Below are 25,411 nucleotides of genomic sequence, written 5' to 3'. Positions count from 1 at the left end.
AAGTTTGACATGAAGGATATGGGCATTGCAGATGTTATTCTGGGAATTAGGATTACCAGAACATCTGGCAGAATTATACTTTCTCAGTCTCATTGTATTGATAAGATACTTGAGAAGTTTAGTGAATCAGATACGAGTCTGTCACCGACGCCTGTAGACGTAAGTCTACATTTTACCAAGAATAATAAAGAGAGTGTCTCTCAGTTAGAATATTCTCGAGTAATTGAAAGTTTGATGTATCTGATGAGTTGTACTAGGCTGAATATAGCCTACTCAGTTAGCAGGCTTAGTAGATACACGAGTAATCCCCGATGCTACTCATTGGAAGGGCATTGTGCGGATGTTAAGGTATTTAAGTTACACTCGGGATTATGGGCTGCATTATACTCGATATCCTGCGGTGCTAGAAGACTATAGTGACGCGAATTGGATATTAGATATAAAGGACTCAAAGTCCACTAGTGGATATGTGTTCACTCTTGGTGGGGCAACCGTGTCTTGAAAATCTTCCAAGAAAATGTGTATATCTAGATCAACGATGGAATCAAAGTTTATTGCTTTAGATAAAGCAACGGAAGAAGCTGAATGGCTTCACCATTTCATTGAAGATATCCCATCACTACTACAAAAACAGATAAGGATCACACTTTTTTTGTGTGATGTATGTTATTTAATCACACCTTTTAATTATTAAAGTGTGATCTTTGGGAGTGTGATTAAAAGGGGTCATTTTTAATCACACTTTTTAAGTGTGCTTAATAACATTTAGATCACACCTTTTAAGTGTGATTAAAAATATTTAGATCATACCTTTTAAGTGTGATTAAAAATATTTAGATCACAACTTTTAAGCGTAATCTTTGGAAGTATGATTAAAAAGGGTCATTTTTAATCACACTTTTTAAGTGTGATTAATAACATTTAGATCACACATTTTAAGTGTGATTAATAACATTTAGATTACATCTTTTAAGTGTAATTAAAAATATTTACATCATATCTTTTAAGTGTGATTAATAACATTTAGATCATATCTTTTAAGTGTGATTAATAACTAATAAAATCTGTGATAAAAAAGGGTTCGACATATTTGAAAAATAATCAATATTATTTTTTTATGCACATTTGAAGAATGTAATACACACTATATATTATATTTTGAATCATAACCACATATTGAATAGAATAACATCATATATTTCATAAATGAAAATTAAATATTCAAAAGTATATACAAAGGAATTAAATAAAAAAAATATTAACTGTGCTTACGTTTATTAAAAAATGAAAAAACTTAAAAAACTAAGTTCTTTAATTCTTGGACCATATTTTGCATCTCTCCAAAAAATTTCTGACCTGAAAAATGAAAACACAAATTAATCCAGAAACCACTGATGCATATGAATAAACTAAAAAGTTAATTCAGCAAACCAAAATAGGAACATTAATCATTTCTGCTTGATCTTAATCCTTTTGGAAGTAACTTCCCTGTTAACAATTAGATGCCATAGCAGCTCAGTGTCAATGACATTTTAATTAGGAGGTCACTAATGAGCACAGTATTTTGAAAATGATAAACCTCAATACAACTTGTGTACGATCTTTTTGTGAATGTATATTATTATTACTGTTGAACCATAATTCTAGGTACCCATAAATAAATAAATAAAAACTCAAGAATTTACTCCATTTTTTTGGGAGGGGGGGGAGAGTCGTACATTGTAGTTACTATCACCAGTACCAGCAGGTTTTGGAGAAGCAGAGGCTGCATTTTCTTTTGCACCTTTGGAGGAAAAAGAAGAGAAAACAACTACCCATTTCATGCATGTTTGTCTACCAAAGAATAAGTGCAAACACTAACAGCTGGCACAAGCGTATGAAAAATCATAAAGAAAATACATTATTATCTCAAAATACCTGGCCAAGCATTGTAGCCTCAGATTCAATTCCTCCAACTCTCCAGCCAACAACTGCTAAGCCAGCAATCATAGTTGTATGGGAATCAGTTTCAACCACGCTATCAGGGTACAGAATGCCATTTGTGTAGCAAAAAACCCATCCAAGGTAGTCAAGATTAACCTAAAAATTACCAGAGTCACTTGCTAAATGCCAAACCTACCAAATAGTATTATAGTGCTAAAAAATGAGAAAATTTGGACTATGATTTACAAGAGGCTAGAGGTAAATGTGGCTTTACTCCAGAAGCCCCACAAATAGTTAAACATTGCAAACCTCATGTATTGAGCCTATACCTATCTAATGTTTTGGCCCTTTTACTAGTAAACCATTCATACCACCTTAAGGTCAAATTCTTGCACCTTGCCATGAGAATTTTCCTTAACAACAATATAACATCTAAATATAGAAATATCCTTGATGCACTAATGATGCCAAAGTCTTACCTGGTGGACAATACCAGAACCAGGAGGAGCAATGAGCATATTGTGAAAAACATTTGAACCCCACTTAAGAAAAACAAACCTCTCCTTGTTTCTCTGAAATTCAAGCCCCATATTTGCCTGCATTGCATTTTCACTTCTTGCCACATCAACCTGAACATAATGGTCAATGACAAGATCCACTGGAACCTGGACATAACGTTTTTCTTAGAATACATGATGTGAGAAAAGAGTGATAACTATTCACACTGTAAGATGTGAAGGGAAGTCCTCTATTCATGACATAGTGCATAAACAGTGGAATAGACCCCTAGCAAGACAAAATTGAGAAATCAGTCACACTAGCAAGACCAAACTGAGGAAGAGACAGACCCTTATACATTCACCAAATATTTTTGTGAATTTAGTGAAGCAAAGGCTGCTGCAGTTTCTTTCTTTTTAGGGTCAAGAGAAGTAGTAGTGGTGGGGTTGATCAGAGTGACCGATGGAAAAACAATATGACAAATTGACATCTCAATCAATAATTTAAATAAGAAATATTTGTACAGCATCTTATATAGATTCTTTAAAAATAAAAAGAACCAAACATGTAATTCCTTAATCTAGCAACTAGAATCAAGGGACCATTTATTCAAAGACAATATAGCGACCCCGGTCTTTTCCCATTTTATTATTGTATCCGGACTGTTCCGTAGATTCTGTCGTTGTATAATTGTTGTTGTTGTTGTTCCTTATTTTTTTTCATTTGGAAGTATAGGATGTGTTGGGCAGGTTTGTGCAGGTTGGTTGGGTTTAGAAACCAAGTGTTGCTGTCCAGAATTTTGGTTATTCGCTCGAGCGAGGAGTTTGTCGCTCGAGCGAGATGTTGTTTTGGTTCTTCGCTCGAGCCAGGCTTTGATAGCTCGAGCGAGAGTTTGCGTCTGGGTTGGACCTGTAGCTTTGCATTCTTGGCTCGAGCGAGCTTTTCTTCGCTCGAGCGAGTTAGTTTGTTCTTCGCTCGAGCAATAGTTCCTTCGCTCGAGCGTGAGTCTGGTTTCAGACCTGAGGGTTTGAGTTCTTCGCTCGATCGAGCTTTCTTTCGCTCGAGCGAGCTTTTGGGTTGTTGGCTCGAGCAAGGCTTCCTTGGCTCGAGCGTAGTTTCTCTGTGTTTGGTCGCTTGAGCGACCAAGGCTTCGCTCGAGCGAGCCTGTCCAGTTTAAATACACAGCAGCGGGATTTGATCAGTCTTTTCTTATTCTTTTTGGTTCTAAACCCTAGGTCCGACTTCTCTCCCTCAAAACTCATCTTCTCTTTAAGTGTTCATCTACTTTTAGTGTGAATCCATCTTAAGTTCTTTGTAAGAAAGATAGAGGACGGCTTGGGCTTCATTCTAATCTGAACATTTGGTGATTTGGAGCACAGTGGAATTTGGGCATTTATCTCTATCTTCTCCATTAGGGTTATTTTCTTTGAGGTAGGGATTTCCTACTCCATTTTATAGGTTTTGTTCTAAGTTTTGGTATTTTAACATGTTGGAGATACTTTGGTGAATTTTGGAAAAAAAACCCTAGTTGTATTATTGAATTAATTTGTATAAGTAATTCATGGAATTGGGAAAAGAGGGATTAAATTCATGGAATTGGGGAATTTATTGATTAAATGGCATAATTGAGTAAATGGTATCATTTGTCTATTGAATTGTTGACATAGTTATTTTCAGTTTAGAAATAACTGTTTTGGGCTATCGGTGGAGGATAGTCGTGATTGTTGTAGACATTGCATGTGGATTAGGAATAACTGAAACTAATCACATTGATTAAGTCATTAATTTTGACTATGGCATTGATACATAAAATACGTGTATTGATTGAGCATTGCATTTGCATACTTTGTTTTGTGTGTGGGAGGAGATAGGGGATGTACTCCACGGTTTAGGGGAAGATAGGGGATGGACCTCTAAATCGGATTTTGTTTGGGAGGAGATAGGGGATGGACTCCATTAGCATCACTTTTATGTGTGCTTATTTATATAGAAGTGTTTTATTGATACAGCACTAAAATGTGTATCAATCTGGAAGTATGAAGTGTTTGATTTGAGCTTGAGTCTCATTTGTTTGTTGATATTGGAAGGATGTGAATATTATATATGTGATTCACTGTTGTAAGTTTGGCCAGGTTCTGAGCCATGTTGATAAAATTGGAAGGTAAAACGTATCTTAGACAATTGTGTCATGAGACTGTGAAATGAAGTAATTGATTATCTTGGTTAACCATCTGTTGAATGCTATTGCTTTATTCATTGCTTATATGTGGTTTAGTATATTTCTACTGGGCTGTGGCTCACCCTTTATGGGAACATCATTTTCAGGTTCAGGCGATAAGCTACCTCCAAGGACTTAGCTTGGAAGGACTTGGATTTTGGAAGACTACTTTTAGTTATTTGTTTTTTTATTGTTAATACCTGTAAACACTCAAGCCTTGGGCTTTATTTATATTTGAGTTAGAACTCATACTGTGTGTCCAAGTGTTGGCTTGGAAAGATGTAAGCCGTTAGGGCATTTACTTTGATGTTACATGTAATGCTTTGGTTTTTGTAAGACTCTGATGGATATTATAACGAATTATTAAAGTGTTCTCTTTAAACAATGCATGTCAATGATATATATATATATATAATGGGTATATTTTTTGAGGGCGTGACAGACAAAGTATTCATTTCTTCATTCATGAAACTGTCCGTGGTTGGACGTAAAATGATTAATTGGGAAGTTGAGATTGAAAATGAGTAATTAGGAAAAGTCCCACCTATAAGATGAATTGGTTTTAACCCCACAAACATACAAGCCATAAATTTGAAGGAACAGTTTCAACAATAAATAGTCTTCATTAGCTGAAAATTGCAAAGGGTCATTGATGTGTTGCTGGTGTCACAAATCAAAACCAAATAAAAAGAAACCAAGTAAAAGTTGGGTAGTACATGGAGGTTGCACTTTTCAGGGTACTTATAATGTGTGTGTTTTTTAGGACTATGTGTTAGACTGTTCCTTTCCAGCTAAGGAAGTGGGATATGCGAACGAGATGCTTTCTCTAGATCTAACATCTTCAACTGTTTAGATATTAATCTTGTAACAAAAGTGTTGCAACTTTTGCTGACTTATTATACACATCTAAGTTCTAACTAAAGCTTCTTGGCTGCTTAAATATAGTTAACATGATTCTAAAGACATAATTTGAAGAAATTCACTTTTAAAGCAGAATATGGGACATCATAACAAGTAAACCAGACATTCATTATATTTAGATAAAAAAGAAGGTTGATATGTGCGCCTGTGACCAAAACATAACACCGGCCAAAAATGCATGGGTGTGCACTATTTCATTGTTTGCGTTGAGATCCATGTACACAAGGAAGTCTCCTGATGTCTGGAGTAAAGAGGAAAAATTAGATACAGAGAATAGTGTTGCAGCACAACCAATCCATAATCTAACAACAAACCACTCACCTTCCACAACCAAGGCAATACCCCCAAAAAACAAAATTGCAGAGTCGATCAGTATAGTTACGAACTCATGAACAAAATGGAAGTGGTTAAAAGTTAAGAAAGGCAAATCAGAGCACAACCAAAATAGCTATATTAGTGAGTAGCACAAGTAAAAAAATATAAATGAGGAAACTTGTGACCAGATAAAAAACAACAAAACCTTTTATCAAGACTATAGGCTCGAGATTTTTCAAACTTTTCTTGGCTAATAAGTCCTTCCAAAGTCTTACAATGACACAACCACAAACAATCCTTAGTAATAAAACACAACCACAAACTTTGAAGAAAAATCGGAAAGCATAAGTAAGAATGTTCAGACTCTTACAATGACATTTAAGTAAGAATCCAACATGTGTGGATTTTCATAAATTAAGTTGATAGCATCTCTAATCTCACAATCTGTCCATTGAGAGCCTTCCTGGTTCACTTCTGGAAATTTCTCAAACATTAGAGGGAATGAATAGCTCCCATCAACAGAAGAGTCACTCTGCACAGTAATTACACAAACAGAAAATGGTATAAAAGTACATCAAAATTAATGGTAAGTAGTTCTACCTTCTTTTGATGCTTTATGTTTATCAATAAAATTAGAAGTCAAAAGAGAAAAACAAAAGAAAAGAGAGGAAAACAATACAAAGGTAAATTGCAACTACAATAGGGAAAGCCGGAGGAAAACAAAGTAGGTCATTAGTGAGAGAAGTGACCTAACACACTGTATGAAAATGGCCAATTGATGACTCCAATTTTGAAAATAAACCATTAATAGTGACCAATAATGAGGGCAATGATTTCTCAGGATGCTTTACTAATTCCTCCCGAATTTTTCAACCTCTATATAAATCTGTATCAACCAACAAGAAATTAGTCCAGAATTAATTATTTTGTCTCAAAACAAAGGGACAAAAGACATATAATATACGCATATGTAGCCTAAGATCTATTTATTTGTTCGAATATCTTTATTTAGGTTTCTTGGAGAATTCCTTATCTTTTACTCTATGTATGTTTTCTTATAGGGTTGTGCACGAACCAAACTGGTGCAGTTTTAAAGAGGAAATGGGATCAAACCATTCCTTTTGGTTCCAGGAAATTAAAACCAGAATAAGAGAGTTAAAACTATGTGATTGAACCATAGAAACCAGTTTGGTTCCACAGTTTTAACCTATTCGAATTCAAAAAAAATTATCAATAGAAGATCAATTAATTGCAGCATAACATAGAAGCAACTATATAAATTTATTACTTAAATACTTGTCAAAAACTAAATTTAAGTCATAATATTTATGTGTGTAAACAAATATTGGTTATATTAATTTATTAGTGTGAGATTCTAACAAATTAAGAACAACTCAGTTGATTGATACATGCGAAGGTTAAGTTGGAAATCTAAGGTTTGATTTCTCCTCTCAACACCTTAATATTTTTTACTTTACCTACTACAATTAGTTTATAAAAAATAAAATCAACATAGGGAAAAGTTTGGTTTGGTTGAGTTCACTATGATTCTTTTGAGCCTTAATCCATGAATCAAACCATAATCAACGGTTCTTGATTATTTAGAATTGGAACCAAATCATCTCCTAAAAAAAATTTGTTTTCTTCTCTTTTGAATTTCCAAACTATTTTTAAAACCAACTGTGTTAACTATTTTTCCTTTTTCTTTTTATGCACTATTGAAGAGTGCAAAGTGTTCTATTATAAAACTTTTCTTCTCCAATTTCTGTTGATGAAATGCAAACTTTTACTTGCATAATATTATATTTAAATTTTACACAAAGCATTATATTTTTTGAAATTATTTCACTTGTTTATTATAGTTTAGGCTTATTTTGTGTATATGTTCCAATAAATTTTATTCAAATTAAACTATTATGTAATTTTCTTTTTCGATAAGATCTTATGATCCTTGATCTAATCATGTAAACCCCTTTGTCAATCCAATGTAGCATCCCGATTTTGACAATATGTTCATTACGGCTAGAAAATGGAAAAAAAATATAAAATAAAGTAAGCATGTCAGACCTAAGATCAGAACAACTGTACATTTAAGAAAATGCACCATCATGTAAACCAACAAACAGGAAAACAAAGATATCATGATCATTGAGGAATGAAAAAAGAAAAGAAAAATCACAGAGTAACATAATGAAAATGCCAATATAAAAAAATAATTTATGTATATCAAACAAAATTAACAACAATATACAGGAAACCTGTGCCAAAAATGTAACCAAATGATGTCTTAAGCTAGTTAGAACAATTATCCTCTCAAAAATATGAACACACGCAGAATGGCAGAGATTTTGCATGCCAGAACCCTCAACAACATATTCACGTATCAGCTAAACTGTTCCATCAATAAATGCCCTTAGCCCTCTCTCAAAAATCAAAAAGTAAACTTTCCGAGCATTCGATGCCTGAGATTAAATAAATTAGCAATCTATACAAGTATTATGAATATTTCATTCTGTTTTATCATATGTTTGTGTTGCAGCTCAAACAAGAATCAATGGTGGGACATAGACGACCTTGCAAAAAACTGATGTTCCATTCTGAATATTTCATTCTTGACACATCTGCTAAGAAATTATTTTTATGAGCTGTAAAAAAACCCAAGACCACCAATTTGTAGCTTACATAATACCAGTGATACATTAATTTCTGTAGTTTCAATATAATAATTAACAAGCTCTGTGATCTAATATGTACTTCCAGAATATTGATTCACAATTACGGTTAAATTTTTGTTGAACTATCATCTTTTTTGGCGCAATATTGTGTCCTATTTATCCAAATTGTCATATGAAAATTAGTGTAGAAGTTTCTTTCAGTTCAAAAAAGAACCTAACAGATCAAATCTATTCATGGGGTTAGGAAAGGGGATCTTTGCAAGTACAAATTCTTGGAAGTCATTTATATGGCATCAGAAACTCAATTTCAAATCATCTTCCCATCCAATCTACTTAGCCATGACCAGCTTTCAACAATTCAATAATTTATTTTTATTGAGCAATTCAACAATTCAACAGACACACATATTGATGTATACAAATGTTATACATGCAGTAAAATTCGAAAGAAATAGAGCACGTGAGCGAGAGAGAGAGAGAGAGAGAGGGAGAGAGAGAGAAAGGGTACCGATTAAAGTTCAAAAACAAAGTAGAGAGAGAGAGAGATCAAGTCAGAATGCCTCTCTCTGAATCTCTGCAAATGAGGATCAAGTAAGAATTCCTTCAAAACATTGATTTCATAGATCTAGAGAGAGAGAGAGAGAGATGGTAGAGCTCGCTACCTCACCGGTGCAGATGACGGTAGCGATGAGCTTCGAAATCTCTCTAAATCTCGAAATCGATCTAAATCTTCGAAATCGCTTTGAAATTGCTCTGAATCTTCAAAATCGCTTCAAAATAGCTCTGAATCTTTGAAATCACAGGTGCAGAGCTTCAATGAAGAAATGTGTGCGTATAACGGTTGAGAGAGAGAGAGAGACGTGTGCGTTTTCAAGCTAAGACTCAGTGTTGTGTATACTTACAGGATTGAGAGTGTTGTGTTCTTTGAAGCTCTCTTCGACAGCCTATTGATCTTTCGAGAGACGAAGCTTCTTCCTAGAGTTATCTCCTCCGTCTTATTCGTCTCTGAGAGAGAGAGATGTGTGCGTATAAGGGTTGAGACAGAGAAAGGGCTCAGATTAAAAAATAAGCATTTCAAAATGAGGCGCGTGTACTTACCGCATTTGAAGGCATTTTTAAATGCCTCCAATTAGAAACCGGTGCCATTTTGGTTAAAAAAATATGCGACAGTTATAAAACGTCGTTAAAAATTAGAAAACGTGACATTTAATAAAACGTCGTCAATTAAACGCCGTTAAATCCCTAATTTCCTATAGTGTATGCTAAGAGTACAAACTTGTTGGTCTTAATAGCATCAAATTTAGTCATCTAATCAAAGAGACCAGGTTGCAATCTCTAGATTTTACACAAATGGAAGGAGAGTTTGTAACGCCCCCAAAATAATAACATTAAACCCATTAAATAAGTCATGCATTGATATACAAAAGTTCCACATTCATTCATTCATGAGAGTTCGATTACATAAGTATTACATGTTAACAACAAAAGCAAAATGCCCTACGGGCTTACAGCTTTCCAAGTTAACACTTGGTTACAACAAAAAGAGTACTAACTCATACACCTTAAGCCCTTGGCTTGAATTTACATGTAATACATCAAAAAGTAATACGACAAAAGTATGTCCGCCTCTAGCCTCCCAAGCTATGTCCTTGGAGGTGGCATGCTACCTGTACCTGAAAATGATATTCCCATATAGGGTGAGCCACAGCCCAGTAGAAATATACTAAACCAACCATGAACAATGCCTAAAATATTAGCAATTGATAGATGGCCAACACTGATACATTCACATAAATTACACATTTATGCCATACGACTTATGAGTCCAGGTTACCATTCATTTTCCCTTATTCAACAGATAGGCATATAAGCACTACCCACATTCTCAACAGATATGTATAACAACAATATCCACAATCTCAGATATGCAAATAAGCTATATCCACATTCCACAACAGATATGTATAACAACAATATCCACAGATAAGCACATAAGCTCTATCCACACTTCACAAAGATAAGCATATAAGCTCTATCTTCACTTCTCTAGACAAGCATATGAGCTGTATCTACGGAGTTCATCCCCTATCTTCTCCCAACACTATCCGGTTTAGAGGTACATCCCCTATCTTCCCCTAAACAGCGGAGTACATCCCCCATCTCCTCCTCTACACATCACGTATACAAACACATTGGTTCTATATACATTTACACAATACATACAATTAATGTATTCTATCAACCGTCAAATTCTATGACATGTTCCATTGATTAGTTTCCGTTTGCCTAATCATCATGCATTGTCTACAACAATCACGACTATCCTCCACCGATAGCCCAAAGCAGTTATTTCTAAACAGAAAATAAATGCACAATGGATATTCAATCAACATTTCATTCCCTCATTTCTCACAATTAATTATCCCAATTAATCAAACAATGTAATTAGGTCAATTCCCATAATTAACATTTCAACCCTTAGGTCCCATTTTCATCAATGACTTAACATTTATTCCATTTCTCTATGCCAAACATGCATTCAGGTTTATTATGAATAAAACCCCAACTTTTGTAAAATTACACAAAAGCCCCTAAACTTTCACAAAATTACCAAACCAACCCCAACATCTCAAATGCCAAAATTTAAAGACAGAATCCATAGAGAGGAGTAGGACATCCCTACCTCGAAGTTTGAGCCAAAAGGAGATGAAAACTCAAAGATCAACGTGCTCCAAAACCAAACTTTTTCAGATTAGAACAAAGCTCTCAACGCCCTCTATCTTTTTAATAAAGGCTCTAGGCTAGATTCACACTCTAGGGAGATCAATTCTTAGAGAGAGAGTAAGTGTAGAGAGAGAGGGTCTCGGTTTAAGGGTTTGATCAAAAAAAGAGGTGAAAAAGTGATGTTTAAAACGCTACTGTCCGCTGATATAAAACACTCTCGCTCGAGCGAAGACTTGGTCGCTCGAGCGACCAGACACAGAAAACTCTCGCTCGAGCCAAGAATATCTCGCTCGAGCCAAAAACTCAAACCTTCAGGTCTACAACCAGAAGCCACGCTCGAGCGACCAACTCCTCGCTTGAGCGAAATAACAAACCAGACCGCTCGAGCCAAGGAAAGCTCGCTCGAGCCAAGAAACACAACTCTCAGGTCCAGAACCAGGTGCAAGCGCTCGCTCGAGCGAAGCCACTCTGGCTCGACCCACCAGACACAACTCAACTCTCGCTCGAGCGGACAACTCCTCGCTCGAGCGAAAGTCCAAAATTCTGGGCAGCAACACTAGACTTCCAAACACAACCAACCTGTAACAAACATACCCAACACATCCTATAACTCAATACACAAAGTAAAGAGGATGCAAACAAGATAAATATCAACTACCAACATCCACGGACACATGTCCGGATCACTATACAACAAGGGTAAACCCGGGATCGCTATAACCTCCCCCCTTAAAGAATTTCGTCCCCGAAATTAAGCACAAGTTTTCAAAAACAAGTTTTCCCTCATTTTTAAACAATGTTACACTTTAACATTCAACAATTCGACCCATTACCGGTCATCCCATCCCTTTAACAAGAGATAATTTCACAATATGTAAACAACATATGTACTTTCAACATGCATTAACATTACGCATTATCTTTCCAATTTCAACAACACATTCAACACATATAGTGTCACATTCAACTTCCTTATGAGGCAAGTTCCAAAATATACTTCCAATAAACCAAAACATTTTCAATGTTTCCCAACTCAAGACATATATAAAAGCTCTTAAGTTCAATCATAGTTTAAAATTTAAACACAAGATTACATATCAACAAACAAGTCCGGATATTTCTCGCGGACTCCCAACTCACGTTCCCAAGTGGCTTCCTCCACTCCGTGATGTTTCCACAAGACTTTCACCAAAGGAATGGTCTTGCCACGCAGGACCTGATCCCGCCTATCCAAGACCCGAACCGGTCTCTCCTCATACGAGGCATCCTCATCTACCTCTAAATCAGTCCAATCCAACACATGTGATGGATCTGGCTCATACTTCCGAAGCATACTCACATGAAACACGTCATGAACTCCGGACAACTGCGGCGGTAAGGCTAACCGATAAGCAACCTCGCCAATCCTCTCAAGGATCTCAAAAGGACCAATAAACCGAGGGCATAACTTCCCACTCTTCCCAAACCTCAACAAACCTCGCCTAGGTGATATCTTCAGAAAGACATGATCACCCACCTCGAACGCCAAAGGCCTCCTCCTACGGTCAGCATAAGATTTCTGCCGACTCTGGGCTGTAACCAGCCGCCTACGGATAAGCTCAACCTTCTCCGTCGTCTCCCTAACCAACTCCGGACCCAACAAAGGTGCATCACCCACCTCGGCCCAACAAACTGGAGACCTACACGGTCGGCCATACAAGGCCTCAAACGGTGCCATACCGATGCTAGACTGAAAACTGTTGTTGTAGGCAAATTCTACCAATGGCAAGTGCCTCTCCCACGTCCCACTGAAGTCCAGGACACAACCCCGAAGCATATCCTCGAGGATCTGAATAGTACGCTCGGACTGCCCATCAGTCTGAGGATGATAGGCCGTACTAAAGGTCAACTTAGTGCCCAAGGCACTTTGCAAACTTTGCCACAACCTAGCAGTAAAACGAGAATCTCTATCTGAGACGATCGTCACTGGGACCCCGTGCAATCTCACTACGTCCCGAATATACAAGTCGGCTAGGTGATCTACCGAATCTCTCACGCGCATAGGAATAAAGTGCGCCGACTTAGTCAACCGGTTTACAACCACCCAAATAGCATCACTACCCCGCTGAGTCCTCGGAAGACCTACAACGAAGTCCATAGTGACATGCTCCCACTTCCACTCGGCAATAGGCAAGGGTTGCAACAAACCCGCTGGCCTCTGATGCTCGGCCTTCACTTGCTGGCAAGTAAGGCACTTCGATACGAAAACAGCTACATCTCTCTTCATACCCCGCCACCAAAACTGGCGACCCAAATCCTGATACATCTTAGTACCTCCCGGATGCACTGTAAGGCGCGAATGATGAAACTCTCGGAGTACTTCCTCTCGGCAAGACTCCGGTACAAACAAACGGTCTCGGTATCTCACACTCAGGTCGGGATACACCGTCAAACCTTTCTCAACTTTCCCATTGGAGATCTTCTCTCGGAGGGATTCTACCTCAAGGTCACCTCTCTGTGCCTCTAACACTCTAGTCACAAGTGTAGGCTGCGCAATAACAGAAAACAAGGCCGCAGCCTCAACAGATTCGCCCAGTAGCAAATCAAACTCGCCAAGAGCTCCCAACATCTCCCATTCCCGGATGGCTATACAAGCCACATCACTAATGGTTTTCCTACTAAGGGCATCGGCCACAACATTGGCCTTTCCCGGATGATAATGCAACTCAAAATCATAATCTTCGATGAACTCCATCCACCTCCTCTGCCTCAAATTCAAGTCTCTCTGTGTAAACAGATACTTCAAACTCTTGTGGTCCGAGAACACCTCGAACTTCTCACCAAAAAGGTAGTGCCTCCAGATTTTCGAGGCAAAAATCACAGCTGCTAACTCTAAGTCGTGTGTGGGATAATTCTTCTCGTGTATTTTCAACTGACGTGAGCCATAAGCTACCACTTTCCCCTCCTGCATCAGCACACAACCCAAACCCTCTCGTGAGGCATCACAGTAAACCGCATAACCCAACCCTCTCTCCGGAATAATCAACACCGGAGCGGTGGTCAATCTAACTTTCAGCTCTTGGAACGACTTTTCACAAGTCTCACTCCACACAAACTTGACTCCCTTCCGAGTCAGCCTAGTCAACGGTGACGCTAACCTGGAGAAATCTTTCACAAACCGACGGTAATACCCAGCCAATCCCAGAAAACTGCGGATCTCGAACACACTCTTAGGCTGTGCCCAATCTTGCACTGCCTCAACCTTGGATGTATCAACAGACACCCCTTTCCCGGATACCACGTGGCCTAAGAATTTGACTTCCCTCAGCCAGAACTCGCACTTCCCAAACTTGGCATACAGCCTATGGGCTCTAAGCAACTCAAGCACCACTCTCAAGTGTTCCTCGTGCTCCTCCTCAGAAGGTGAATAGATAAGGATGTCGTCCACGAAGACGACCACAAATCGGTCTAAGAACTCCCGGAAAATCCGGTTCATCAAGTCCATAAAGACTGCCGGTGCATTGGTAAGCCCAAATGGCATTATCAGAAACTCATAATGGCCATACCGCGTACGGAATGCCGTCTTCGGAATATCCTCCTCCCTGACCCTCAACAGGTGGTAACCCGATCTCAAGTCTATCTTAGAGAAACAACGGGAACCCTTCAACTGGTCAAACAGATCATCTATACGGGGCATAGGGTACTTATTCTTAACCGTAGCCCGATTCAACTTCCGGTAGTCAATACACAATCTCAAAGCACCATCCTTCTTTTTCACAAAGAGGGCCGGTGCTCCCCACGGCGAAACACTAGGGCGTACAAAGCCCTTATCTAGCAATTCCTGGAGCTGAACTTTCAACTCAACCAACTCTGCTGGAGCAAAACGGTAAGGAGCCATGGAAATCGACGCCGTACCAGGCACTAAATCAATAGAAAACTCTATCTCCCGATGAGGTGGCAAACTAACAAGTTCTTCGGGAAAGACATCCGAATACTCACAAACCACCCTCGGCAACACAAGCTGGGTCTCACCACTCTCACCACTCTCAAAACTGGCAAGTAGACTACTAAGCTCACTTCACTTTCGCGAATCATACCCCGGTGGCAAAACACTACCGACCCGATCTCCCAAGAAATGGAACCACTCCCCGCTCAAGGTACATAACGTAACCCTCTGGCGGTAGCAATCAATAACAGCCCGGTATGACGATAACCAGTCCATACCCAAAATAACATCAAAACCCTTCATGGGCATGACAACAAACGGAAAAGCAAGCCTATAATCGGCAACTTCTATTTCACATCCTCTAACACCCTGTTTCAGGACCAACTCACCACCCAAAGGCGATACCACACAAATAGGAGATGCCAACAGTGCTAACTCCAATTCCAAAACAGATGCAAATGCAGCAGATACAAAAGAATGAGATGCACCCGTGTCTATCAACACATCAGCAACCGAGTTGCAAAACAGAAAAGTACCTCTCACTACCGATGGAGCCGGTACTAAATCCGGCGCGGTAACAGCATACACGCGCCCCGTAGGCCCTTGGTCTACCTGCTCACCTCTAGGAGCAAAAGACTGCTGCACAGACTGGGATGACGAAGCTCCCGGATTGGCCCTCGAGGCCTGCACAGACTGAGCTGGCTGAAAACCCTGCGTCTGCCTAGAACCAGACGCTCCCAAAGTGGCACTCAACTGCGGGCAAAACCTTTTCAGGTGCCCAGGCTGTCCACACTGATAACAAGACAAGGGCTGCCCCCTGCCCAAACTCTGACTCTGCGGTCTAGCTGAAGAAGAAGCAGCTCTCTGACCTCCACCCTTCAGCGGGCAAACAGAAACCTTGTGACCCAGCTGGCCACACTTGTAACAAGCAAACTCCCCCTGACCACCTCTCCCGGAGCCTGCACTCAGCACTGGGAAGGTCGATCGAGCAACACCACCCTGCGACTGCTGAGGGTTAGAACCCTTCTGCCTCCTGCCATCACCCTGGCCATCTTGGCCCCTCTTGGAGCCTCTCTGCCCCTCATCCTCCTCTTGCATCATGAGCTCCATATGAGCTGCAGCGTCCACTAGGTGTCTATACTCCCGGATATAAGACCCACCAACCCTCAACTTGAGGCCTCGCCTCAACTTTCGCTCAAACTCATAGCAACGGCGTTCCTCAGACGCCACCAATTCAGGTGCGAACCTGGACAGACTAGTAAAGGTAGCCTCAAACTCGGCCACTGACAAGCCCTGCTGATTAAGCCGACTGAACTGATCCCTCAGCTTCTCCCTAGCTGCAGCAGACAAAAACCTCTCCTGAAAAGCATTCACAAACGCCTCCCAAGTACCACCGACACGAGCCTTCTCGTACTTCCACCACTGACCTGCATCTCCCTTCAGTTGGAAGGATGCCAAGGTCACTTTCAGTGCTCCGTCCTCGATGCCAAGCATCTCGAACGTCTTACTCATTTGCTCTAGCCACTCATCAGCCTTCAGTGGCTCCTTCGGATCCCCGACAAACTCATCCGGGTTAGACCGGAAAAACTCCCTCTTCAAGAAAGAAGGCCCTGCTTCAGCTGCCTGATTCCCCGCTCTGAGAACACCCAAAGCTCCTGCTATCTCTCTGGCCAAAGCACCCATGGCCTGCTGACCCACTGGCTCGGCCACATTGGCCTGGCCAACTCCCTCCTGCACTGCCGGAATCTCACCCTGTAACGGTACTCCCTGCCTCGCAGGTCTACCGCGCCTAGCACCTCTTCCTCGTCCTGACATCCTAATAAAGGTAACACAGAACATTAGCACATTCATAAATGTGCCGAAACTAAACACTCACGTCCTAATGCATGGACAACTGTAATTCACTCCACGTAAGCACATAAACACATAAGCACTTACGAATTTCATTTCCGGATAATGATAGTCCCGAGGCATTACTAGAGTTCCGGTTAGAAACAGCATTGATCAAGTGCCTTTCCAACAAGACTCCCAGAAATCCAAGGATCCAATCAACATCCTAGAAATTAAATCCCATACCCACATAGTCACAAAAACATGTTATCAATTAAACACATAGCATATGATACTACATCAAAGTCTCTACCAAGCGAGACGAACCCATTGTGATTCTAATCACTTCCCACGTACCCAAAGTATTCGAACCCGGTACGCTCTGATACCAAGTTGTAACGCCCCCAAAATAATAACATTAAACCCATTAAATAAGTCATGCATTGATATACAAAAGTTCCACATTCATTCATTCATGAAAGTTCGATTACATAAGTATTACATGTTAACAACAAAAGCAAAATGCCCTACGGGCTTACAGCTTTCCAAGTTAACACTTGGTTACAACAAAAAGAGTACTAACTCATACACCTTAAGCCCTTGGCTTGAATTTACATGTAATACATCAAAAAGTAATACGACAAAAGTATGTCCGCCTCTAGCCTCCCAAGCTATGTCCTTGGAGGTGGCATGCTACCTGTACCTGAAAATGATATTCCCATATAGGGTGAGCCACAGCCCAGTAGAAATATACTAAACCAACCATGAACAATGCCTAAAATATTAGCAATTGATAGATGGCCAACACTGATACATTCACATAAATTACACATTTATGCCATACGACTTATGAGTCCAGGTTACCATTCATTTTCCCTTATTCAACAGATAGGCATATAAGCACTACCCACATTCTCAACAGATATGTATAACAACAATATCCACAATCTCAGATATGCAAATAAGCTATATCCACATTCCACAACAGATATGTATAACAACAATATCCACAGATAAGCACATAAGCTATATCCACACTTCACAAAGATAAGCATATAAGCTCTATCTTCACTTCTCTAGACAAGCATATGAGCTGTATCTACGGAGTTCATCCCCTATCTTCTCCCAACACTATCCGGTTTAGAGGTACATCCCCTATCTTCCCCTAAACCGCGGAGTACATCCCCCATCTCCTCCTCTACACATCATGTATACAAACACATTGGTTCTATATACATTTACACAATACATACAATTAATGTATTCTATCAACCGTCAAATTCTATGACATGTTCCATTGATTAGTTTCCGTTTGCCTAATCATCATGCATTGTCTACAACAATCACGACTATCCTCCACCGATAGCCCAAAGCAGTTATTTCTAAACAGAAAATAAATGCACAATGGATATTCAATCAACATTTCATTCCCTCATTTCTCACAATTAATTATCCCAATTAATCAAACAATGTAATTAGGTCAATTCCCATAATTAACATTTCAACCCTTAGGTCCCATTTTCATCAATGACTTAACATTTATTCCATTTCTCTATGCCAAACATGCATTCAGGTTTATTATGAATAAAACCCCAACTTTTGTAAAATTACACAAAAGCCCCTAAACTTTCACAAAATTACCAAACCAACCCCAACATCTCAAAATGCCAAAATTTAAAGACAGAATCCATAGAGAGGAGTAGGACATCCCTACCTCGAAGTTTGAGCCAAAAAGGAGATGAAGACTCGAAGATCAACGTGCTCCAAAACCAAACTTTTTCAGATTAGAACAAAGCTCTCAACGCCCTCTATCTTTTTAATAAAGGCTCTAGGCTAGATTCACACTCTAGGGAGATCAATTCTTAGAGAGAGAGTAAGTGTAGAGAGAGAGGGTCTCGGTTTAAGGGTTTGATCAAAAAAAGAGGTGAAAAAGTGATGTTTAAAACGCTACTGTCCGCTGATATAAAACACTCTCGCTCGAGCGAAGACTTGGTCGCTCGAGCGACCAGACACAGAAAACTCTCGCTCGAGCCAAGAACATCTCGCTCGAGCCAAAAACTCAAACCTTCAGGTCTACAACCAGAAGCCACGCTCGAGCGACCAACTCCTCGCTCGAGCGAAATAACAAACCAGACCGCTCGAGCCAAGGAAAGCTCGCTCGAGCCAAGAAACACAACTCTCAGGTCCAGAACCAGGTGCAAGCGCTCGCTCGAGCGAAGCCACTCTGGCTCGACCCACCAGACACAACTCAACTCTCGCTCGAGCGGACAACTCCTCGCTCGAGCGAAAGTCCAAAATTCTGGGCAGCAACACTAGACTCCCAAACACAACCAACCTGTAACAAACATACCCAACACATCCTATAACTCAATACACAAAGTAAAGAGGATGCAAACAAGATAAATATCAACTACCAACATCCACGGACACATGTCCGGATCACTATACAACAAGGGTAAACCCGGGATCGCTATAGAGTTAATGCTTAAATCAACATTATGATTGAATAAGTATTCCATCCTAGTTCATGAAACATAGCATAAAGGCTAAAATCTCCACAGAAAGTGCCTACAAGCAGCAGTAAGAGAAAAGAAGAGAAGGAGAGTGTCTAATTGATAATTGCCAAATTAGGAAAGTTACAAAGTCTAATTCAGTTAGAACCAAAAGAAACTTTTGTATCTCAAAAACAGAATCATAGTCAAATAGAACAAAAGGCTTTGATCAAAATATACAGATCTATATATGTTAAATCACCAAATATCAATTAAAACAATAACAAATCAAATGCGAGAAGTAAAATAATTGAATGAAATTTATGAGACAGAGATAAGAATTCGTACTGGATTAGAGTACAAAGTTGACGCCATTAACTTCCTCTAGTTCGGAACAATTTTGAGGACCAATTAGGTTCCGATCAAATCACCTACATGCTTTGTAGATTCAGCCCCATGAATAGATTATTCGAATCACAAGAAGAAAGAATTTCATAGATTCAATATATATTTTAAGTGGATTCCACTCTCACCCTATGTGAGAGATTAAGGTCCGGTTCTATGATTAAATACGTTATCTCCAAAATTGAACTATAGGATCAATGACTTCCAACAGAGAAAGAAAACTACTCTTAAAACCATCTTTTCAATTAAACAAGTCGTCCATCTAGACATAACTAGAAAAATTATTTGATGCACAATTGAAACATAATTCATTAAACAATTATGTTAGTCTATAAGGATAATAAGATCAAAACACAAAGGACAAACCTTCTCAAATCAAGCAACCTTGGGTGGCCATATGACCCATTCCATTGATTCTTGCTTCAAGCTCTGCTGCAAACAAACAAACAATAATTAGGTGCATGTGTTTCTCAGTATATTTTGTCACAACGGATGAGTGTCTTCACGAGTTCATCTTGTTTGCAGATGAACAAATGGTAATGATAATGAAAAGCACAAGGGCAAGGTCAAAAAAAATGTATTCATGTTTTGGCTCATAACTGCATACACAATAGCTAATGGTTAAAGAAATACTATTTAGTCAGATAAAAAAATGAAAAGTATTAAACAAATTCATTGACTTATGCCTTCTTCTAAGCAGCCAATTAAGTATTTTGAAAAGCACCCAAAACACGAGAAAAATATTACCGGGTCAATATTGAGACATTCTCAAGAATTCAATGAAGTCACTTCTTGCTGTGATTTCTACTAGATGTAAGAATTCACTCAACTATTATACTTTCTAAAATCAACCCACCTTGGATTTTGTTTAGATTTTGCAACTCTCAAACTCACAAATTCAGCTGGTCTGATTGAAAACAATCCACTTCTGTTTTTTTTATATGGGTTTTGCATCTCCCTACCTCACAAATCTTGAAATCTTCTTGACTATATAAGATTTTAATTACAACTCATCTCTAATTTTTATGTGGTTTTCTTCCCTTAATCTCACACTTGTTAATCTCTTACCCTAAACCACAAATTTTCACTTCCCGGATCTTCTAATGACAAAATACTCAAAATCTTTATTGGTAGAATTTCACCAACACCAAATCTGTTTTTTGATTTTTCACTCAGATTTGCTGACCCACCAATCTCAGATTTTCAGTTTTCTTATTATAAACTCATAGTCAGGAAAGGTTGAATAGATAGTCTTTGGGCACATTGAACACAAATAATACAATAAAAAAATTCAAAAAGTAGTCTTTAACTTTGTAATCTCCGCCTGAGTTTGCTCATCTACCCAACAAGAAGTTCAAAGAAACATACAAAGCAAATTCAAAGTACCAACCTTTACTTGTCAGGTCGTATGAGACAAAACTCAATAAAACCCACTAAAGATGTTGATTTTTAGAGCCGGCATTGATGGTTGGAAAGTATCATATGAAAGCCAGTGAGAGAGACTAATGAGAAATGCATGTAGGTGAGAAATAGAGTGAAACGAAAATCTGGTGAGCGGAAATCATAGAAAGAGTTCACATATGAAATTGATGAGTGTTTGTTAGTGTTAAATTGGGAATTCTAGAAAAACAGAGAGATTGATGGATAATGGATTATAAATGAAATTGAGTTGGGTACCAAAGCATTTAACTCAAATTCCAATGCTAATACCTATATCTACATTCACATATACAAAAAATGAGTACGGTGAGAATCGATTGAATTACCCATAGCTCTCCAGGGTTTGGTCGTCCTTCAAGATCTGCCATCGTCGGCACTGAGGTGGTAGTTCTGCGGTAGAATGAGGTGCTGCGCAACGGGCAATGGCGGATCGGTGATGGTGAATCCAACACTGATGGTGATTGTTGTTGTTGGGGATGGGAGTTTCAAAGCTAGGGTTTCTAATACAGTGGAGAGAAAGATAATAAAACCCTAGCTATTGCTAAGTGAGTGGTGAGAGGGGGGGAGGGGAAGACGGGGGAAGAGTGGGTTTGATTTGTTTGTGTTTCCACTGTGATACTATATATATATATATATAATCACATTTAATTAAAAAAATAAATATAATCACACTTAATTAAAAATATATATATAATCACACTTAGAAAGTGTGATTAAAAAACATATATATAATAACATTTAATTAAAAAGTGACATAAAAAATAAATATTATCACACTTAATGATTAAAATATTAATTTAATTTTTTTTATCACATTTCTAATAAAAGTGAGATATTTTCATTTATCAAAGTGTGATCTTTAAATGTTTTTGTAATAGTGAGTTTTTTTTTTTTTTAATTCGAAGAGAAGTCTGAAAGTTTAGGGATGAGCGAGACAAAGGAAGGGGGTGGGAGAGGGAGCGAAGGCAATTATGGATTAAGTTTTTGCGACAAGTTTAAGGGCCATCATTAATGAGCAAAATAAAATCTTTTGCGACGGATTAACAAAAGGCGCTGCAAAAAATAAATAAATAAAGATAAAAAAGAGAGGTAATGTATCGTTGCGTATAATATTATGTTTTGTCACGGCCTTAGATTTTCGGTATCTAATAATGGTATTTAGTTGATGCCTTTTTTGCGACAGTCAAATGCTGTCGCAAAAAAATTAATTTTGCGACAATTTTTTTTGCCATCACAAAATCATGCTTTTTGCGACAATTTTCAAACCGTTGCAAAAAGTTCCGTGTCTAAAGCCTCCTTTTCTAGTAGTGAGTCGTCTCTATCATTCATGGGTAGGATAGAGGCGTGGATTTGGAAATTGTATATTTTATGTAAAAATCAAATTGAAATATTTTATACAATCACACCTATTTAGGGAGTGTGATTAAATAGTAGTAGTGTATATATAATCACACTTTAATTAAAATGCGTGATTAAAAAATATACATATAATCACACTTATTTAAAAAGTGTGATTAAAAAGTAGTAGTGTATATATAATCACACTTTAATTAGAAGGTGTGGTTAAAAAATATATAAATAATCACACTTTAATTAGAATGTGTGATTAAAAAATATATATATAATCACACTTGTTTAAAAAGTGTGATTAAAAAGTAGTAGTGTATATATAATCACACTTTAATTAGAAAGTGTGGTTAAATATATATATATATATATATATATATATATATATATATATATATATAATCACACTTAATTGAAAAGTGACATAAAAAATAAATATTATCACACTCAATCAAATTAAGTATGATTAAAATATCAATCTAATTTTTTTTATCACACTTCCAATAAAAGTGAGATCTTTTTTTTTTTGTCAAAGTGTGATCTTTAACTATTTTTGTAGTAGTGCATGTTGGTCTAAACTTGTGCCAGATATTTTTATTCATTGTGATAGTCAATCTGCAATTGGTAGGGCACAGAGTAATATGTATAATAGAAAGTCTAGACATATCTGTCGTACTCATAATTCCATACGACAACTACTCTCGAATGGAGTTGTCTCTATAGACTATGTAAAGTCTAAGGACAACATTGCAAATCTGCTAACCAAAGGGTTAAATCGAGTGTTAGTCGAGACGTCGTCAAAAGGAATGGAGTTGAGGCCTTTGAAAGTTACCGAAATGGAAACCCAACCTCGTTGACTAGATATCCCAAGATCTAGGTTCAATGGGACAACCTAATTGCGTGTAACGGTGGTATGTCACTGAGGAGGTTAAACCTCCAACTATTCCTTTTATCAGTGATACCTGCAAGTGTAGAGGTTAAGCTGAGCTTTTAATGACTCTAGTGTGTTAAGCTGTTGAGCTGAGTATAGCAGAATACTCAAGTAGAGACACCTATGTGAGTGTGAAGTGGGACCGCTTCTAGAAGAATTGGGCAGGCCAAGATTCTTTGAAACCACTCGCTGAACCAGGCTAGTGCCCAGGGCTATACAGGGCACACCAGTGATAACAGAATGGTGGTAGGAGTAATTCTCATGTGAGATCTATTATCTCAGTTTACATAAACGACAGAGCAGTTCAAGATGTCATATACATTGATAAGTAGTAAACTTGATAGGTTTTCAATGGGAGAAGTTCAAAGCCAAAAGCTACCTTCTCTGATGTCGGGATTAGTCCGTTGTACTCTCCCTCTCCAAGTCGTTATTGTTGAACGGTATCCGTTTGTTGAGTCATCCGGTCAATTTTTATTCATGTGGGGGATTGTTGGAAAAAATGGATTTTTGATGACTTTAATTAAATATCAAAGTGGGTCCCAACCATCTATTGTGTTGGGTCCAAGTGGACCAAAAATTATTAAGAATTGAATAAGAAATTACCAAGAAATTACCTCATAAAGTTAGATTCATGAAAGGGATTTTAAAGAGTATTTAAATCCTTTTTTCTTAGCTAAAGGGTGTGAATCCTTTGGGCTTCCAAACTTTTCAACTTTCTAAAAAGGGATTATGGATGCTGGTTAATAGTGATTTAATGACCAGCCACAAAGGCTAGAGGCTCTTCCTCTCTCCCCTATACATATATAAATTGAGACCCTCCGGTCAAGTCTCAGATATAGAAATTTTTGTTTCCATTTTACAAATCAGTTTGCTAGAAAATTCCTACAGTGAGAGAGTGCTGCCATGGTTTTGTTCGTTAAGCTAGACAGAAAGTGCTTCTGCCGTAGCTGGTTTTTGACCGTCGTATCCTGGGAGACAGACGCCGGAATTCCTCAAGCACTCAACCCATGAGGCGGTGAAATCTGTTTTAAGAAAACTGCTACCATGCAGGCTTCGGCTTGCTTTCTTTACCATTTTATTACATTGTGTATTTATGTTGTAATTTAGTTGTAATTCTCAGTATGTGTTCTTGGTATATAATTTTAATTTATTCGTGAATCTATTTATTTAATTTCACAATTTGGACAATAATTTCATGATTAAGAGAGTTTGTGATGACTGGCTTCGCAATAGTAACAATCATTTGATACCATATAAAATGAATTATTGGATTATTTCATTTATCAATGGGTGTTTAGGGTTTATTTAATTTGCTTTTTTTTGGGGGGGGGGGCGGGGGGGAGGGGGGGCTATTTTTGTCTTTAGTAATTTTTTTTAATAAAAAATTTTAGAAAGTTTTAGGCTTTTAAATTTAGCTCGACAAAACGAACCTTAAAATTAAAAAATTTTGAAAAAATCTAAAATAAGTCCAGGAAAGACAAAAATAAGCAAAAAAAATAGTAGACTTTTTGTTTGTTTGTTTATTTTGGATTTTTCAATTTTTGTTGGAATTTTTCAAAAAAAAACTTACTTTCTAGATTCGTTTACACAAGATAGAAGGGAAAAGTAAAAAAACTTTGATAAAATTTTGAAAAAAAAAATCACTAAAAATAAAAGCATTAAAAAAAAAGGTTGCTTTTTTAGGTGTTCTATATTACAGGACTTGTTACTCAAATATAATAAAAATCTAGATATATATTCAATTGACTCATAAAAGAAGTAGAACAA

The 25,411-nt window shown here is 38.0% G+C and overlaps 1 protein-coding gene across 6 annotated transcripts; it reads right to left on the bottom strand.

The window, feature by feature from the left end:
• Nucleotides 1–1,838: 1,838 nt before the first annotated feature.
• LOC114295951 (uncharacterized) lies at nt 1,839–20,356 on the bottom strand. Of its 6 annotated transcripts, XR_014336271.1 has the most exons (6): nt 6,625–6,761; nt 6,246–6,407; nt 5,882–6,145; nt 5,706–5,801; nt 2,482–2,588; nt 1,918–2,079 (listed from the first exon to the last, which is right to left on the bottom strand). XR_014336271.1 is itself a non-coding variant. In XM_082879624.1 (5 exons), exons 2-5 carry the CDS (start codon nt 6,366–6,368, stop codon nt 1,986–1,988), a joined length of 420 nt encoding a protein of 139 aa, XP_082735750.1. In that variant the 5' UTR covers nt 6,369–6,407; nt 20,293–20,356; the 3' UTR covers nt 1,839–1,985. The 6 variants fall into 6 exon arrangements, 5 of the variants coding, with proteins under 5 accessions (XP_082735750.1, XP_082735749.1, XP_082735748.1 ...); XM_082879624.1 differs by lacking the exons at nt 5,882–6,145; nt 6,625–6,761 and adding an exon at nt 20,293–20,356 and having other exon boundaries at nt 1,839–2,079; XM_082879623.1 differs by lacking the exon at nt 5,882–6,145 and having other exon boundaries at nt 1,839–2,079.
• Between the last annotated feature and the right edge of the window lie 5,055 nt (nt 20,357–25,411).

Source organism: Camellia sinensis, chromosome 7, assembly GCF_055761805.1.
Source record: "Camellia sinensis isolate YWXY chromosome 7, ASM5576180v1, whole genome shotgun sequence".
NCBI classification, from domain to species: Eukaryota; Viridiplantae; Streptophyta; class Magnoliopsida; order Ericales; family Theaceae; genus Camellia; species Camellia sinensis.
Note: the sequence above shows the minus strand (reverse complement) of the source record. Positions and strands in the feature narration are given on the sequence as shown.